Raw genomic sequence first — 20,573 nt, 5'->3', positions numbered from 1 at the left:
CCTCCAAATGAAAATGCAACCCAATCAATTCCTAGGTTACAATCTTTGGAAACCCTGAGGAGAGGATCCAGCTAAACTCTGTTCAAAATCCTGACTCTTGGTGCTGTGAGATAATAAATGTGTGGGGTTTTTTTTAAGCCAGCAAGTTTGTGGTAATTTATCACACAGCAATATAAAAGTAATATAAGTAGACAGTGCAATCATCCATTTGTTCACTCTGACCATTAATGTCAGATGTGTCGATGTATTCTGGATAAATTAAATACATGGATATCAAAACTTTGTTTTAATCATTAGTTTTAACCTTCTAGACTCTCATTCACTTAACCCAAACTGCATTTCTAAACAGGATAACATACAGAGTTTCCATTCTTTCTCATAATCAGTCTTTCCCCTTTCTCTCTCTGCCCTCTTTTTCTTTCCTTCTTCTCTTTCTCAGTCCCCTAGTCTCTTCCTGCCTCTCCATCTCCCTACCTTCCTTCTTTCCTTCACTTTTTCTTTTTAAACAAATGCTTCATTTCAAGGATCACCTCTCCTTGAAATACTTCATCACTGTTCCATTAAACTTTTATATGCCTCTATAATGACACTCCTCAGTTAAGATATTATAATGGAATGGTAAATGAGAATCTTTGACTCTTTTCCTTTTTGATTTACAGTGGTGAAATTCTTCTATTTAAGAAAGAAGAAAGTATGAAAAAACAGAAACAACCTGTCACTATTCCACCTGCTGTCTAGCCAGTTGTAACTAAAGTAATAAATTCACCTGAGTCATTTCACATTTGTGCATATGATATAAATAGTTAATAATATCAGCAAATATGGAACTATTATCAATTAATTGAACCATACCCTTTAAAATTATTGCAGATACACTACCAGTATCTAATTGAGACACTTTGTGCAGGTAAACAAAATGTTCTATTTTAAAGAATTAACAATTTTTGACAATGTATACATTCTTCTTTAAATTAACAACTGAAAATGAATACAGTAGATCTCTCTTGGTTTACCTACTCCCTTTTTCTGAGAGAAATTTAATTTACGTATCCCATCATTCTGGCCACAAGTATCTGTCCTATGACTGATCAACCAAGACAGACTGCAACAGTGACTGGCTGATGTCAAATGACCAAATTAACCAGAGTAACGAGTTCAGAACTCTTCCATGAGATTTTACATTTCAGAGCTGGAAGTAAGGAGACAGCATGGAGCTAGAAGCAAGGAAATTAGAGTAGCAGCCATCTTCCTGGTTTCATGGAGAAAGTCTGACTGTCATAAGTGAGACTAATGCCAAGAAAGACCAGAATAGATGATGAGAGAGGATAAGAAACAAACTCATTTGCACAAACTCCCTCAATCTATTCTTTGGGGTTTCCATACCTGATCTGGTTTCTAGGCTGTCAAGATTCCATGAGAAGTACACTTTAAGCCAATAAAATCCCATTTTCCATTTTAAGCTAGTTTGATTCAGGTTTCTGTACTATAAAAATAAAAGAGCCCACTTATTAAAATGATGCATTATTTCATTTAAAAACTCTAATACTGTATTGCTCATCCACACGCCTTAGGTGGCCAACTCAACTCAAATACTGTCCATCCTCAATCATATGGTCCTTGACTACAAAAACAATGTCTGTTAAACCTAGTTCTGAAGAACTTAATACAAGCATCTACTAGTGCTTTTCTATTAAATTCTAAAACAAATAAATCCACACAAAATATACATTCTCAGGAATGTATGGAAGGACAGAAATGAGAGAAAGTCTTCTAAAAGGAAAGTAAAATCCAAAGTCTTTGGATGTGCTGTTCTGACATAGAACATAGTACTACAATACTATAGTACCAACCTAAATTAACCTGTATTGTTCCAATATATACTGTATAAACCAATAAATAGATAACCCAAAAAAGAACCTGATTAAAAATGATAAAAACTTACATTTAGAGGTAATATTACAAAGAAAACTTTGGTAGCTGTCTTAGATTTAGCAGAACTGTTGGAAGCAGAACAAACTGAATGATCAATAATGTTTAAACAGCTGCAATTAAAAAATCCATTTTCATGTCAAATCAATTTATCGTCAGAGAAACAAAGGATAACATTATAAAAATTCTTGTATTTTGTTTAATAAAATTAAAAGTCTCAAAGACACTCTAAAACTGAAATTTAGCAAATAGACCATAAAAAACATTAACTAAATTCATTTATCTGAACATGTGGTATGAGAATGTGCAGCTCTATGGAAAATAACCACTTCAAAAACTACTGTTTATCCTCTGCTGACTGGCATTTTTAAGAAATTCAGTTCACCATAGCAACCTGTCTTAACACCAGCAGATAAGTACAGACTATATTTAGATATGATTGCTTTCCAGACGGCAATCCTGCTTTTCCTTCACATTTAATGCCATGATCCAAAGGACCAAAATATCACTCAGTCAGATTGTAGTGTGAAGTCAAACATACTCAGGGGGATAAAGTTATGTTTCAGAACCATGAAAAGAAGTTTTCACCTGGTGGTAAGATTTGTAAAGAAGTACATTAAAATAAATAAAATTTTCATGTCTAAAGAAATTATAATCAGATACAACTATTTTATTCAATTTTATCTATGAAATGCCATCATTAAGCACTAATAATCTATAATATCAAAATACATTTTTACTAGCACATTGTTATTATTTTTTAATTAGTATACTGCATTTCCAATCTGGTATCATTTAACTAAAAACTAATTTTTTTTTTTTTTTTACATAAAAGTAATCCTTACAGATGAGGTGTAACAGGAATTGCAGTAATACAAGGCAAGTGATACAATACAAAATAAGAGAAATAAATTCATTGAAATGCTATTGTTATGAAATTACATATTTACACTTTATAATCTTCATTATGATAATGAAAGGAAGTAAAATAGTTTTATACAGTTTACTGCACAATATACCAGAGTATCACAACAAACATTTTTCTTTAATGTCTAGATGAGTTACACTGAAATCATTAAAAAGACAAAATGTAAAGGAATGAAGTTCAATTAAAAATACCAAGAACAGGGGCGCCTAGGTGGCTCAGTCGGTTGAGCATCCGACTTCAGCTCAGGTCATGATCTCACAGTTTGTGGGTTTGAGCCTCGCATCAGGCTCTGTGCTGACAGCTTGCTCAGAGCCTGCAGCCTGCTTCAGATTCTGTGTCTCCCTCTCTCTCTGCCCCTCCCCCACTCATGCTCTCTGTCTCTCAAAAATAAATAAATGTTAAAAAAAAAATTAAAAAAATACCAAGAACATACCACCTCACACCCATTAGGATGGTACTATCAACAACAACAACAAAACAGAACAGAAAATAATGGGTGTTGGTGAGGAAGTAGAAATTGGAACCCTTGTACACTGTTGGTGAGAATATAAAATGGTGCAGTCGCTATGGAAAAAAACAGTATGGCAGTTCTTCAAAAATTAAACAGAGAGGGGCACCTGGGTGGCTTGGTCGGTTAAGCGTCCGACTTCGGCTCAGGTCATGATCTCACAGTCCGTGAGTTCGAGCCCCGCGTCGGGCTCTGTGCTGACAGTTCAGAGCCTGGAGCTTGTTTCAGATTCTGTGTCTCCCTCTCTCTGCCCCTCCCCTGTTCATGCTCTGTCTCTCTCTGTCTCAAAAATAAATAAACGTTAAAAAAAAATTTTTTTTTTAAATTAAACACAGAATTACCATATGATACAGCAACTCTGTTCCTGGGTATACAACCAAAGAACTGAAAGCAGAATCTTAAAGAGATAATTTGCACATCTATGTTCATAGCAGTATTATTCACAATAAACAAAAGATAGAAGCAACCCTGTATTCACTGATGGATGAACATGGACAAAATGTGGTGTACATATATCCAATGGAATATTATTCTTCCTTAAAAAGGAAGGAAACTCTGACACATGCTACAACATGGAAGAATTCCCTTGGGATTATTATGTCAAGTGAAATAAGCCAGTCACAAAAAGACAAATATTGCATGATCCCACTTATATGAGATTTCTACAATAGTCAAAATCATAGGAACAGAAAGTACAACATGAGTTGCCAGAGGCTGGGGGTTGGGGGGATGGGGAGTTATTGTTTAATGGTAGTATCGAGTTGCAGTTCTGAAGGATGAAAAACTTCTAGGATTGGTTGTATAACAGTGTGTATATATATTTAACATTACTGAACTTTACATTTAAAATTGGTTGGGATGGTAAATATTATGTTCATGACAATTAAAAGAAATAACCTAGAACATTGACAAGCAAAAGTATTTATTCATTCATAATATAATTTACCCAGAATTCAGAATTAAGGTCTATTCTATTGAATCATCCTTTTTTATTAATCATAAGAGGTTACAAATTGGTAATATCTTTTTTTCAAAATCTTGGTATTACTGAAACAATTGAAAATATACTCTGAGTACCATAAAGAAAAAAAAAACCCAAAGACTGACATATTTGTCATGTTGTGCAAAATTCTCAAAGAATATAAACTTTCCCTATTTGTAAGTAAAATTATTACTATCCTACATTATGAATCATATTTCTAGTGTCACAAGATGGCCAATTCTGCTATGAATTAAACAACTGTTCCTATAATTACCTTACATAACACACATAGGATGGTCCTAGATTTTTAAAAGCTTCTTCAAATTAAATAAAACAACACATACCCACCATACCCACAAACATAATCACCATCAACACAATGAATTATACAGATGTCCAATTCTGTTAGCCCTTTTCATTCTTAAGTTATTTTTCCTCTTTTGATTCTTAAACAGCTTTAATAATTTCTATAAATGAATCTGAGTTCAAATAATTATTTGTGTTAGATTATAATTAAGTAATAGGAAATCTAAGGTATAAATATGGTAATATGTTTTATCTTTCATCGTCAGCACATAGTCAATAGAGATTTAAAAGTATTTTTGAGTTACCTCTATAAAGAATACAACTAAACATAACTTAAAGAACATTATATAGTGTTTCATTTGCATGTAATGTCATATCTCTAGCATAGATTACAAGTAGCATAAATGATTTTTCATAATGTAAATAGCATGCATCCCTCCACTTAAACAAAAATTAATTATATCATGCTAAGAATAACTTCTTATATATATTAAAAGTATATCACATTGGATATGTTTCTAATATGTTGAAACGTCAACTTAAATTTGACAATGCTTTTCAATGTGCCATTGAGAGACCCCAACTAAAACAAGAGGTCTTATAACACAACTCAATACATTATACACACAGAGTTAACAAATCCATCTTAAAACACTTATAATCCTAAATATAAGATGAGCTATTAAAACAGTTAAATTGTTTATTTCAAAATTCGACATGCAGGAAAGTTACTACTTCAAACAAATCCTTAAACACATTCATTAGAAAAGAATGTCAAGTTCTTCTACTTGGTCTTACATTTAACCCCTGCAAGACTGTGATAGAAACAAATATTCTCAGAATAACTATCAAAAAGAGAATTTCTCAAATATCCATCCCCTTTACTTCAATTTTCCCAAAAGTTACATTCTGTTCTCATTATTAAAGCAGATCAGAAGTTAGTAATAAGTCCAGAAAGTTTTTCTTAGGTATTCACAACCTTCTCAACTTTTTCTCCCAGAGCATCCCACCATCATGTTCTTGTATCATAGCTCACTCAGTTCATTCAAGTCCAATAATTAGTTTTACTATACAATGGAAGCAAAATCTTGGAGAGTGTATTATACACAACCTAGATAAATTACGGAGGACCTATCACATTATTCCACTGCCCTGACACAGATTTGAAAGTATGATTTAGTCACTTCCTTTTCATTCTCCTCTGAAGCAGTAAACCCTTAAAACTTCACTCATCCATTTATAGACACACACACACACACACACACACACACACACACACACACTTGATTTGATTTGATATTTGTACTTTGTCCACAGAAATTCCATACTTGCTCATTTATCCAATTACGACAAACTACATACTGCTCCAAGTGTCAATATTAGCCAGATACCATGGGTTCTCTTCAGCTTAATTTTTCCTTCTTTCTTCTGTTTTCCTTATAACAGCCTTAGTGATTGGAAGACTTAATTATTCTTTACACATCACCTACTTTCAGCATCAGCAGCTCAAGTAGGTAAGTCATAAGTCTACCAAATAGGTAAATACATAAAGCACTCATTAAATACACATATCATACCGTAATATTTTTTATTTGGAGCATTTATTAAAATCACATATGTATGCAATTTTAACAAACCTTATACTAGTGTGGAGGTCTCATCAAACTACTTTTATAAGGAGGAGGTTTTGTAAAAACATTTCCGACATATTTTCAACTCAATGATGCAACATAAACAATTCAACTTCTATAGAACTATGTAGTGTACACGAATCAATGAACAAATAGTAAAGACTTCTGTCAGGAGTTTAGGACAGAAGAGAAGTAAATGGCTTTAACAAAAAGAAAAATCCTTACCCATGAGGTATCTATTAAGTGAATACTGCTATAGAATGATAACTCAGAATAAAATATTTCCCATAGTAACAACTGAAAAAAATACATCATTTTTCTACACAGGACACTTCCTTCCTTAAAGAGCTTTGCTAAGGAACAAATATGTCTCTAAAATATGAATTGAGTCATTAATAGTACATTTTGACAATTCTTCATTAAAAAAGTTCTTCCCAAATCCAAGTGGCAAAGGCAAGAACAAATTATCACTAAATTCTTACATTCAAGACTAATGCCAAGTTAAAAGAATGATGCTAAATTAAGATATATGCTATTTAAAACCAGAGACTTAGAATAATTTTGTTCAGCCCATACAGTAGTAATCTGAGATAAATTCTTCTAAGAATACTAAGATTGAACGTAAAATTTAGTGCATGATGAATATCATTCTGTACTCTGGGAAGAAGTATCAAATTCTCTCAGAACGCTATAACTCATTGTTATAATCAATTATTCAAGTATAATTCTCCATGGCTTTTATATTATTAAAGTCTACAGGAACACATCTTTTCCACAAAGACTACATTACACAGATAAATACTACTACTGTGACCAAAAATATGCCTTACAAATAGTACAATAATGGAACAATTTACGTTATTCATTCAAATGGGTGAAATCTTTCAGAAAAATTATATAGTTTCCTCCCATATCCATATGGAAAACAGAACTCTTCATGCAAATAAATGTTATCAACATTAATTTACTCAGAATATTTACAGCCACATAAAATAGTTATATTCTTGATTAAATATTTATAGACTGAAAGGACAAATATCAGTCTTCACTGGAATAAAAATCATGGAGAAAGAATACGGATTCCTTTTGAGTAAGGAAAAGAGAAACAGAACTGAGAGACTTGAGTCTGGAAACTCATTTGTAAATTCATTACATTATAAACTTCAAGATTCAGTCATTTTCAAGATTCTGTGTCTTATGACTGTATTTTTTTAAATAACTGGAAAATCATTAAAGAATCAATATCCTTCAGATTCAACACATGCTTGTGTTTCATTCATCACAAAATACTCAATGAATTACTAGTAAAACTTGTGGGAATATAGATTATATGTGATGTGAATGACTGATTTCCTGTTACAATATATTTTACTGAATGCATTACACATATCATTAAAAAAATCACCTGCCAGCATTCCATTTTCTTTTCTCTATTGCCAAAGGCTTAACTAGTCTTTATTTTTTTTTAAATAAAAGGTGATCTTACCCAGAGGTAAGATCATCTAGGTATGTTCATACAGAAGATAATATGCATATTTTATAGTAAATATAAAATTATAAAAATTCATAAAAAATAGAGACACTAGTAAGAACATTAAAAATTGAAACCTATAAAACTCTTCAAAAATTATTTCCTTATAAAGCTTTCTAATATGAAATATTACAAATATATTCTAAATATTCAAATATATTATTTATAATTATTTTATATTTTTAATTGTTCTTACAAGTATTATAAATGATTAAGAACTTAAAATTAATGTGAGCAAATTCAATTGCACCTTCTCCAGCAAATAAATTACGCATCATTTCCCTGCTCAGTAGCTACTGCCACACTGGCAAGATATGATCAACCGTTAGTAAGACTCCTTGGAAGTCCACTGTTAATCATAATGCTATGTCTTCTTCTACTACCTATTTCTAAAAAGAAACTATTCTATATCTTCACTTCTACTGAAACTATTGGATGTACTCCACTATATGTAACTCAAATTGTTAGAAAAGAAAAAGTTGGTGTGCCTGGGTAGCTCAGTTGGTTAAGCATCTGACTCTTGATTTCAGCTCAGGTCATAATCTCACAACTTGTGAGACTGAGCCCTGCAATGATCTGTCAGTGCAGAGACTGCTTGGGATTCTCTCTCTCCCTCTCTCTGCCCCTCTCTTACTCTCAAAATAAATAAATAAACTTTAAAAAAAAAAAAGAAAAACTACTCAACCTCAAATAAGTTCTTAGTTACAATTCTTTTGAAAAAAGTCACACCAACCATGAAGTTTTGAATTATGCTTAGTAATGAAAACCAAATACTCACAAAGAAGGATCTTGTACGAGATCTTTGAGATTTATCCCACTGCGATCTTCTGCAAGATTCCTGAAGCAACTATCACTCACTAAACAAGAGAGGGAGAGAGAAAAAGAAAATTAATTTTTGTTTACATTTTATTTCAATTACTACTGACAAAATGGAATTTTAAATTAAAACTGGCTCTCTGGATGGCATTTTTCCAAACAGTAATGTTGATCAATTTCTGGACCTAACAGATTTTGCAACAAATATTAATATTCAATAACAAACCAATAATCTAAGCATACAAACTTTATATAAATACAACACATACAGCCAGGGCCACTCTGGAAAAACAGTATGGAGATTCCTCAAAAAATTAAACATAGAATTACCTTACAACCCAGCAATTACACTACTAGGTATTTATCCAAAGAATACAAAAGTGCTGATTCAAGGGGCACATGCACCTCAACGTTTATAGAAGCACTATCAACAATAGCCAAATTATGGAAAGAACCCAAATGTCCATCAACTAACAAATGGATAAAGATGTTTTATATATATGTGGGTGTATACACACACACACACACACACACACACACACACACACACACACACAAATGAAATATTACTCAGCAATCAAATAAAATGAAATATTGCCATTTGCAATAACATGGATTGGAACTAGAGTATATATTGAGTGGAATAAGTCAGAGAAAGATAAATATCATATGACTTCACTCATATGTGGAATATAAGAAACAAAACAGATGAACACAGAAGGGAAGGAAAAATAAGATAAAAACAGAGAGGTAGGCAAATCATAAGAAACTCTTAAATACAGAGAACAAACTGAGGGTTGCTGGTGGGGTGTTAGGTGGGGGAATGGGCTAAATGGATGATGGGCAATAAAGAGGGCACTTGTTGAGATGAGCACTGGGTGTTCTATGTAAGTGATGAATCACTAAATTCTACTCCAGAAATCATTATTACACTGTATTTTAACTAACTGGGGTTTAAATAAAATTTAAAAATTAAAATAATAAAAAAAATACAACACAGAAAAGACTAAACACATAGGTCTAAATTTTGTTCTTACTTTTATAAGACTAAATTACCAACATATAGTGGCAAATCACTGATTCCACAAAAACTAGGGGAAAAAAAGGTAAGTTGTCCCTCCAAGTTATATTTTTAAAGATATTAGACAACAATGTGAGCTAATAAGGATAAATGAGGAGAAAAGTGGTATCACTTCTTAGGTGAGTCAAGCTTCCTAATTATTTTCATTTCTAGGAGGATTTGCCACTTATAACCTAAGAGTCAGAAAGAGGAAGACTACTAGGGAAAAGAGAAACCAGCATAGTTCTTGATGGTTCACAGGCTGGCATGACAGACTGAAATCCATTGGAACTCTAAAACATAGACAGTTTTCTGCTGGAGATTTGCTGAGGGCCAGGACTGCACAAGATGACTTGGAATGAGGGGGAAAAAATGGGTCAGAGGGCAAATAATGTTTTTTATAGTACTGTGGTGATTAGGAGTCAAAGTCATATTACAGTAGGTGGAGCCTACCACTTTCAGTGTAGAACTTCAGATCTCCCCTAAGAATAATTTACTCTCAACCACAAGCAAGGTGGGAGGTGGGATGTGGGGAGGGGGTAAAAAGGGGACAGAACTCAAAAGATAAAGTAAAATTTCTCATAATTTCACAGTACTTAAGTACAAAGTCACATCGGAAATATGGCACACAACAGGTTTAGCCCTTAAAGACATTTAAAACCCGAGGCTGACTAAGTATATATCTAAAGTTTTCACTCTATCCATCTCAATTTGAAGTTGAGTTAAAGTGACTGGCACTTAACACTAAATAACATTTAATTTCTATGATCTTATAATAAACAGTATTTGGTATATTACAGAAATTACAAAATGTGACCAATAATAAAAAGAAAAAATTATATGTGTGTGTGTGTGTGTGTGTGTGTGTCTGTGTGTGTGTGTGTCTATAGTGACACACAGATGATACAGAATCAGAAGATAAGGACTTTACAAAAACTTAAACTTTCAAAAAACCTATTTAACAGAAGTTGAAGATACGGAAAAATATTCACACTTGATGAAAGAAGTAAAATTTCAGCAAAGAATTAAAATCTATGAAAAAGAATCAAATAGTAATTTTAGAATTGAAAACACAATATCTGAAATTAAGAAATCAGTGGTTGAGCTGACTCAACACAGAAAACACGGGATTTGTGAACATGAAGAGATCAGTAGAAAATATCCAAACAGAAGCAATGGGGGGAGGGGGAAGGTGAAAAGATCAGAGGAAAAGAAACATGTGGAAATCAAACAGCCCAATGTAATTGTAGTTGAGTATATGACTCCAGCTTTGGTTGAGAGAATGGGGCAAAGCAATATTTTTAGAAAACAGCTGAGAATATTCCAAAACTGATACAACACACTAATTCACTGACTCAGGAGGAACATCAAACCCCACATTGGAAAAAGTAAAATAACACAACACCCAGCAGTCAAACCACTGAAAATAAAAGATGGTAAGAAATCTTTAAAAAAGCCAGGAGGAGAGAAAGGACACATCACTTTCAAAGGAAAAAACAATAAACCGTACAGCTGATTATTCAACATAAACTATGGAATCCAGAAGACAATGGAAAGATATTAATATCCTGATGGAAAACTGGAAATCTAAAAGTATATACCTTGATAAAATATCCATCCCCAAATTAAAGGCAAAATAAAACTTTACTTATATTTTTTATTTGTAGCATAAATATTAAGTATTGATTATTTTCTATTTCAATTTAACAATTTTATTATATATAACTTAGTCATTTCTAACCTACAGAAGGATCAAAGATAATATGACATTCCCCTGATTCCTTTCAAAGATTCAGTACCTAATATTTTATTTGGATTTTATATTCCCTTTTTTATAAGTCACGAAAAATTATACATCTGTATCTCTCTCTGAATTTAATGATAATACCTATAAACAATGATGCTTTAAAAATATTTGAAGTTGAATAAAGTTTGGATTTTTTTTATTAAATCCAAAAAGATATTCCCCACTTTTTTTTCTGCCACGAGTGAAATGATTTTCATTAATATGTAATTTTCATTCCATATTTAACAGACACTGATCTCAACCTGTTGATTTACAAATTTCCTTTTTGTAATTTTAATACAAATGCTCTTTATTACACCATTGCCTGAATAGGGCCAAAGGAAAAAAATAAAATGTTGACACAGTGTAAATAAAGTGGTTTCCTGCTGAGCTGAACTAAAATTGAAGCCATAATATATCATAAAATTTGTTCTCATAAAGTTTCTTGCCTAATTTGGCAAATATAAGAGCTTATTTATAAACTTCAAGAGCCTGAAAATTTTGGAGGCTTAATTAAAATGGAATAAACCTTTGCTCCTTTAAAGGCTTGCTAGTCAGCTACCTGTGAAATGAGTTTTGCTAAAGAAGGGACTTTTCTAAAATTCATGTCCCATCCAAATTTTAAGTTAAAAACAGAGGAAGAAACCTAAAATAGTCTGTTAACAAAAATTCTAAAACTTTAGGTGCCTAACAATGTATATCATATTTAAAGTTTTATTTTTTACCAACACAACAAATTTTGTTTTTTTCATTGTAAATAAGAATATAGTACTTCTTAAGAAGAAAATGAACATGATTTTTTTGTATGTAAACACATTAAAATCAATCATTTTGGATCACCATAATTTATTCTTTCTTTTCCCACAGTATATGATTACAGGAACTACTACACTCTTCATTCCACAGACTAATAAAATGTTTTCAACATGTCACCACAAATATCAGATAAAATGGAAGAAATTATAACAGAAACGTGGTCAAACTATGGTACTAACATGAAAATTATAAACTTGAACTTCAATCTGTTTTAAATTGATACAATAATTAATTTGGAAGGACACAAAGAAAAATTAGAAATACTTGTAAAATTGGAGCGCCTGGGAAATCAACTCTTGATTTTGGCTCAGGTCATGATCTTGCAGTTCTAGCTCCACATTGGGCTCTGTGCTGTCAGTGCAGATTCTGCTTGGGATTCTCTGTCTTCCCCTCTCTCTCTGCCCCTCCTCTGCGTGCTCGCGCGCCCTCTCTCTCTCTCTCTCTCTCAAAATAAACATTTTTTTTAAAAAAAGAAATATTTGTAAAATGGACTCTAGCAGAGTTCTCGTCCAATCATATGCACTTTTCCCTGAAAATGTTAAACTTTTGGATCTATAATCAAGAAAATAATTGGTACTTGTTATATGTTAAGAATTTCATATTTATTATTTCACTTAATCTTCTTTATCATCCAGTGGTAAGCCTATCTGTGTTACTATTTTACAGATGAAGATAGTGAAGCATGGGGAGATTAAACATCCTATCAATCATATAGCTAATAAATAGAAGTACTGGGAAAATCTAGATGCTGTAACTCTAGACCTTCTACTCTTAACCACTATACCATACACAGACCATAGTTCTTGTCAATCATTCACATATTCTGGATTCTCCTACATTTCCATAACTTCAAAACACATAAAAGTTATACAACTAAAATTCATTATAAGACACTAAATTTCAACTCAAAGCATTATTAAAGAATTACGGCTTTTAAAGTAGAATAAAACATTACGGATCATCTAGTTAAGTGGTTAGCTAACCATGCGTCATATCTCATGGGTTTTATGGAGGTATCTCAGATCAATGACATCCATTTCCACTTTAAGCTAAAGAGCTGTATTTATATTTGAAAAAAATACTGAAGAAATTTTTATAGAGGCTGAAACACATATACATACACACACCTCAGAAGAGTATTAGTTCTACTCATCAGTATTTTATAGGTGAGAATCACAGTTTGCCTACGGTCAGCAAGAGTCAGCATTCAAACTCAGTATATACTTAGAAATATTTATGAAATGGATCCTAACGAGGTTCTCGGCTAATTATAAATACGTTATTTTTGTATATAGTCATTTTTTTATGATTTACAATCAAAGTAATAGTTGACATTATGTGCTGAACACTTCATGTTCATTTTCCTACTTACAACAAGTATTATGTATAATCAATATGATCTTTGATAAAATCTTTATAATGTATTTTCTCAGTCCTACTATTATGGATTATTCCATCTGATTACTAGAAGCTATAGTGTGAAAGATCTAGTCATTTCTTTCTTTCAGGATGACATTTATATTCTATCTTGTTCTGGTCAGGAAGAATTTTCCTATAACAAAAGTATTTCTATCACCAAAAATTCTTGTTTAAAATACAGCTTGGTAAGAATTCAGTATTTATTTAACCTATTGTATTGTCCATATTTAAGAACATGAAAATAAGGTACAACTTGAAAATTGCTAAGTTGACAGTAAAAACAGATCCAATTTAAAACTCATTCATTCTTGGGGCGCCTGGGTGGCGCAGTCGGTTAAGCGTCCGACTTCAGCCAGGTCACGATCTCGCAGTCAGTGAGTTCGAGCCCCGCGTCAGGCTCTGGGCTGATGGCTCAGAGCCTGGAGCCTGTTTCCGATTCTGTGTCTCCCTCTCTCTCTGCCCCTCCCCCGTTCATGCTCTGTCTCTCTCTGTCCCAAAAATAAATAAACGTTGAAAAAAAAAATAATAAAACTCATTCATTCCATAGTTTCAAAATACCCAAGTGAAATAAAATCCCAAAGAAATGGCTCTGCAAAAACAACTGAAAATTAAAATAAAATGTAAGTTTGTACTATCTAGAGATTCTAATTAATTTACGAAGTTAGACTGAACAAATTCAACAACAGTTTACAATCACAGAATAAGATAAAGATATTGATATAAGTGCTTCAAAAAATAAATACTTGAGTATCAAAAAGTTAAGATCTCGTTCTTGGAAACACCACATACCTTTCTAAAAATTGTCCCCTTCTATGATCATAGTGTGAAAGTTAAATGTTTAGTGGAAAATATCAATATGTTATGATTTTAAAATACCACCAAAAATTCAGCATGTTACTTATTTATTCTAAACATATGTAATTAACAACTGACATAAGAAAAATGAGACTGATTGCATAAATCTTAGTCACATTTTTCTTTTTTTTAAATTTTTTTAACGTTTATTTATTTTTGAGAGAGAGAGACAGACAGACAGAGCGTGAGTGGGAGAGGTGCAGAGTGAGAGGGAGACACAGAATTTGAAGCAGGCTCCAGGCTCCGAGCTGTCAGCACAGAGCCTGACATGGGTCTCAAACCCACGAAACGTGAGATCATGACCTGACCTGAAGCTGAACTCCAGCACTTAACCGACTGAGCCACCCAGATGCCCCATATTTTTCAAGATAAATCTATTTTGTTTTAGTTATTAAGGTGAAATTCGTATAATACAAAATTATTTATTTTTCAAAATTATCCATTTTAAAGTGTAACGTTCAGTGACATTTAGTACATTCACAATGTTTTGCAACCACTACCTCTATTTCCAAAATCATTTTCATCATTCTAAGAGGAAACCTGCTACCCATTAAGCAGCAAGTCCCTATTCCTCCCTTCCCCTAATCCCTGGCAACCACCAATCTACTTTCTATCCCTGTGGATTTAATTATTCTGGATATTTCATACAAATGGAAGCATATGTGATTTTTTTTTTGTCTAGATTATTTCACGTAGCATAATATTTTCAAGCTTCATCTATGCTGTAGCATGTTGCATTACTTCGTTCCTCTGGTTAGATAATATTCCATTGGCTAGATAATATTCCACCTACTTCCATGGTATGTAAGTACCACTTTTGTCTATCCAATCACCCTTTTGGCCATTTGGGCTGATTCCATTTTTTGGCTCTTGTGAATAGTGCTGAATGAGCATGTATGTACAAGTACTTATTTTGCACTTGTTTTCAATTTTGGGGGGTATATACCAAGAAACTGAATTGCTGATCATATGATAATTTCATGTTTAATTTGTTTGAGGAACTATAAAATCGTTTTCCAAAGCATTTCCACTATTTTACATTCCACCAGCAATGTAAGAGGGTCCCATTTCACCACCAGCCATTACGGTCATTTTAATTCAGTCATAATAGTGGGGTGTAAAGTATCATCTCATTGTGGTTGTGATTACATTTTCCTAATGATAAATGGTGTTGAGCATCTTTCCATGTGCTAATGGCTATTTGTATTTCTTCTTGGGAAAAATGTCTATTCAAGCCCTTTGTATACTTTTTAATTCAGTGGTTGATCTTTCTGTTGTTGACTTGTAAGATGTATTTATATACTCCGGATACTAGACCCTTATCACACGTATGATTTGCAAGTTTTTAATCCCATTCTGTGGGTTGTCATTATGTCCTCTTGATAGTGTCCTTGAATGTACAAAAGTTTTTAATTTTGATGAATTTCAATTCGTCTATTTTTTATTTGGTGTCATATTTAAGAAACCATTACCAAATCCACGATCATGAGGAATTTCCCATATGCTTTCTTGTTAAGTATTTTATAGTTTCAACTCTTTAGGTCTTTTATCCATTTTGGGCTAATGTTTGTACATTGTGTGAGGGTAAGAGTCTGACTTCTTTCTTTGACAAACAAGTGTTTACCTAGTTGTTCAAGCACCATTTGTTCAAGAGGCAATTCTTTCCCTATTGAATGATATTGGCTCTCTTTGAAAAATCAATTACCTATACACATATGGGCTATTCTGGAGTACGTTATATTTTCTTTATCTATTTGTCTACTCTTATGCCAATATCACACTGTTCTGATTACTATGGTTTGTAGTGAGTTATTAAATTGGGAGCTGTGAGTTCCCCAACTTTGTTTTTTCTTTTTCAAGATATTTTTGGTGACTCATAATTCCTTTCAATTCTATATGAATATTAGTATTCTGATCCATATTTTACACCAAATTCTGATCCTTATTTTAAGCAGACTCATTTCAAAACAGATTTTCCTATAACTAATTATCTATCCTCAGACACTACTTTAAATTTTCTTCCATGCCTAAGTCCTATGATTTCCTACCAACTAAAATTTCCCTGAATTCTTCTTAAAAAAAAAAAAAAGGTAAACTAAGCACAAAGTACTATTACCAAACAAACTGAATGATGTAAATGAACAACAAACTACAATAAATAATAGTGACTGAATTTTGGTAATTTTCTTAATGTATTCAACCCAAAGTTATAAGCCAAAACAATGCTTTTTTGCAAAAGATATTATACTATAATCATTTCACAACTATCATTTCTTTAATTTTAAATTATTTTGGGGCACCTGGGTGGCTCAGTCGGTTAAGCATCTGACTTCGGCTCAAGTCATGATTTCACGGTTGGTGGGTTCAAGCCCCAGGGTCAGGGTCAGGGTCTGTGCTGACAGCTCAAAGCCTGGAGCCTGTTTCCGATTCTGTGTTTTCCTCTCTCCCTGCCCTCCCCCACCCCCATGCTTGTGCTCTATCTCTCTCTCAAAAATAAACAAACACTGGGAGAGGGACCAACATGGTGGAGAAGTAGGGAGATCGGTACTTCCCACGTCTCTCAAACAAGAAGGGCTGAAGCCAAAGGACTTTGAACCCAGAGTCTGAGAGGAAAAGACACTGAGTCTACCAGGGAGAAACTGGGACAACTTGATGGGCCATAGGTGGGTGGTTGCGAACTGGGGAAGATAAAATGGGCAGCATAGACATGGAGGGGAGGAATCCCCTTCTGCAGAGAAACAAAGGGAAGAGAAAGAGCAGCTGGGAAAGTGTAGGCCTATATCTGGACAACAGAAAAAAACCTCAGACCAGGACGGAGAGGGGTTCCATCTCTAACTACAGGTTAGAGGATTTCTAACTGCAGATCCCATTGTCGAACTGGGGCAAGCTGTCCTGTGCACACCTGGGGAGGAGGGGACCAACCTCTGGGTTTGGTGGTAGATCAGGGGCGCAGTCCACAGCAGGAACTGGTCCCCTCCCCTGAAGTACTGTGGCATAGGACAAAACCAGCAGGGACTACATATCAGGAGGTGCTTCCCAAGTACCCGGACTCATGGAGCAGGAGTTAAGGAGTCGGCGGAGTGAGACAGCTTCATCTGCGCCAGGACACAGTGAGGATGGCTCCAAAGGAGTGAGGATGGCTCCAAAGGAGTGACGTGGCTCACCGGGTAATGGAGAAGTGACTGGGGGTAGCCATTTTCCTCCTTACCACCATCAAGGTGGGGCCTCAGGGATTGGTCCACGGAACCCACAGTGGAGCCGAGACCAGCCTATACCAAACCACGCCCCTCAGTCCTGGGTAACTGCCTGTCTTCTGGAGCGGGATAGACTATGCCGAAACAGACCCCTCCTCCAGACCAGCGCTGATGAATTGCCTGGATTAATTCTAGGACAATTCTTGTTATATAGATGTATTGTCCATTCCATTTTGCTTCTTAACTCTCCCTCCACTAGGCTGATTACTCTGGTTATTGGTTTGTTTGAACAAACACATTTAATCCATTCTCTTGATACATGCTCTACACCTCCTTCTTTATATTCCTTTCTCTCTCTCCTTGGAATAATCAAGCAGTATAGTTTCTCTAAGTAACTTTATCTAAATTTCTTTTTCCCTTCCTTATTTTCCTTTCTCTCTCTCTCTCTTTCTCTCTCTCTTAAGCCTTTTAGTCTCTCTGCCTGGTCAATGTTTATTTTTTCTTTTTCTCCACCCCTGTCATTTCTCTTTGTATGTGCTCTTCCATCAGCACCACATCCACCCTGTTCTTTGCTTCTAGCTGGTGTTTCTGATTTTTTTGCTTTTGGATTGTTTTTAGCTTTTAGTTTTTTTGTTTTTGTTTGTTTTGTTTGTGTGTTTGCATGTTTTTGTTTTCTGTTTGTCTGTTTTCCTTTCCAGAGCTACTTCAAGGAATAAATCAAAGCACACCCGGTGGAAGGTCCAAAACATAACTATGAGTAGGGAAATAAAATAACCAAAGTCACAATGACAGCAAATAACACTCCAAAAAACACCTCCTGAAGGGCCAGGGCATGGACAGTATATGAGCCCCCTTTATAAATACAGCAGTGCTCACAGGTGCACAGCACATAACAAGCTTTAAAAATTGAAAACGGACAGAAAACTAGCCAAAATGATGAAACAGAAGAATTCTCCTCAAAAGAAATATCAGGAAGAAGTAACAGCTAAAGAATTGATCGAAATAGATATAAGCAACATAACTGAACAAGAACTTAGAATAACAATCATAAAATTAATCACTGGTCTTGAAAAATGCATAGAAGACAGCAGAGAATCTATTGCTACAGACATCAAGGGACTAAAACATAGTCGTGATGAATGTAAAAATGCTATAAATGAGGTGCAAATAAAATGGAGGCAGCCACAGTGTGGACTGAAGAGGCAGAGGAGAAAATAAGTGAATTGGAAGATGAAATTATGGAAAAAGGGGAAGCTGAGAAAGATTTAAAAAATCCAGGATCATGAGGGGAGAATTAGAGAACTAAGTGATTCAAGCAAACTGAACAATATCCATATTATAGGATTTCCAGAAGAAGAAGAGAGAGAGAGAAAGGGGCTGAAGATATACTTGAACAAATCATAGCTGAGAACTTTCCCAATCTAGGGAAAGAAACAGTCACTGAAATCCAAGAGGCACAGAGAACTCCCTTCAAACATAACTAGAATCGATATTCTGCATGACATATCATAGTGAAAATGGCAAAATACAAGGATAAAGAGAGAATTCTGAAAGCAGCTAGGGAAAAACAGGCCTTAACAAACAAAGGTAGAAACAAAAGGGTAGCAGCAGACCTATCTACTGAAACTTGGCAGGCCAGAAAGGAAAGGCAGGAAATCTTCAATGTGATGAACAGGAAAAATATGCAGCCAAGAATCCTTTAACTGGCAAGCCTGTCATTCAGAATAGAAGGAGAAATGAAGGTTTTCCCAAACAAACAAAAACTGAAGAAATTCATTACCACTAAACCAGCACTACAAGAGATCCCAAAGGGGACTCTGTCAGTGAAATGTTCCAAGGACCACAAAGTACCAGAGACATCACTGCAAGCATGAAACCTACAGATAACACAATGACTCTAAACCCATCTTTCAGTAATAACACTGAATATAAATGGACTAAATGTTCCAATCAAAAGACATAGGGTATCACAATGAATAAAAAACAAACAAACAAACAAAAAACCAAGATCCATCTATTTACTGTCTACAGGAGACTCATTTTAGACCTGTGGACACCTTCAGATTGAAAGTGAGGGGATGGAGAACTGGCTATCATGCTACTGGAAGTCAAAAGAAAGCTGGAGTAGCCATACTTATACAAACTAGACTTTAAAGTCTGAATAAGAGATGAAGGAGGGCATTATATGATAATTACAGGGTCTATCCATCAGGAAGAGCTACACAATTATAAATTTCTATGCACTAAATTCCGTAGCACCCAAATATATAAAACAATCACAAACATAAGCAATCTTACTTAAAAGAATGTGGTAAGAATGTGGACTTTAATACTCCAATTACAGCAATGGACAAATCACCTAGACAGACAATCAGTAAAGAAACAATGGCCCTGAACAATACATTGGACCAGATGGACTTGACAGATATATTTAGAGCTCTACATTCCAAAGCAGCAAAATATACTTTCTTCTTGAGTGCACATGGAACATTCTCCAAGATAGATCACATATTGGGCCACAAAACATCCCTCAATAAATATAACAGAATTGAGATCATACCATACACAATTTCAGATCACAATGCTATGAAACTTGAAATCAACCACAGGAAAAAGTCTGGAAAACCTCCAAAAGCATGGAGGTTAAAGAACACCCTACTAAAGAATGAATGAGTCAACCAGGCAATTAGAGAAAAATTTAAAAATATATGGAAACAAATGAAGATGAAAATACAACAATCCAAACCCGTTGGGATGCAGCAAAGGGAATCCTAAGAGGAAAATACATTACAATCCAGGCCTATCTCAAGAA

At 34.1% G+C, this 20,573-nt stretch overlaps 1 protein-coding gene across 17 annotated transcripts in view; it reads right to left on the bottom strand.

Annotated features, from left to right (window-relative positions):
- Positions 1 to 20,573, bottom strand: part of GPHN (gephyrin) — a 618,401-nt gene that overhangs the window by 450,885 nt on the left and 146,943 nt on the right. For all 17 annotated transcript variants that reach the window (XM_027065952.2, XM_027065956.2, XM_053224579.1 and 14 more), the window contains exon 2: positions 8,594 to 8,672. In XM_027065952.2, coding sequence (XP_026921753.1) covers positions 8,594 to 8,672 — 79 coding nt within the window. The remainder of the gene's footprint in view (positions 1 to 8,593; positions 8,673 to 20,573) is intronic.

The sequence above is a fragment of the Acinonyx jubatus genome, chromosome B3 (genome assembly GCF_027475565.1).
Source record: "Acinonyx jubatus isolate Ajub_Pintada_27869175 chromosome B3, VMU_Ajub_asm_v1.0, whole genome shotgun sequence".
NCBI lineage: Eukaryota > Metazoa > Chordata > Mammalia > Carnivora > Felidae > Acinonyx > Acinonyx jubatus.
Note: the sequence above shows the minus strand (reverse complement) of the source record. Positions and strands in the feature narration are given on the sequence as shown.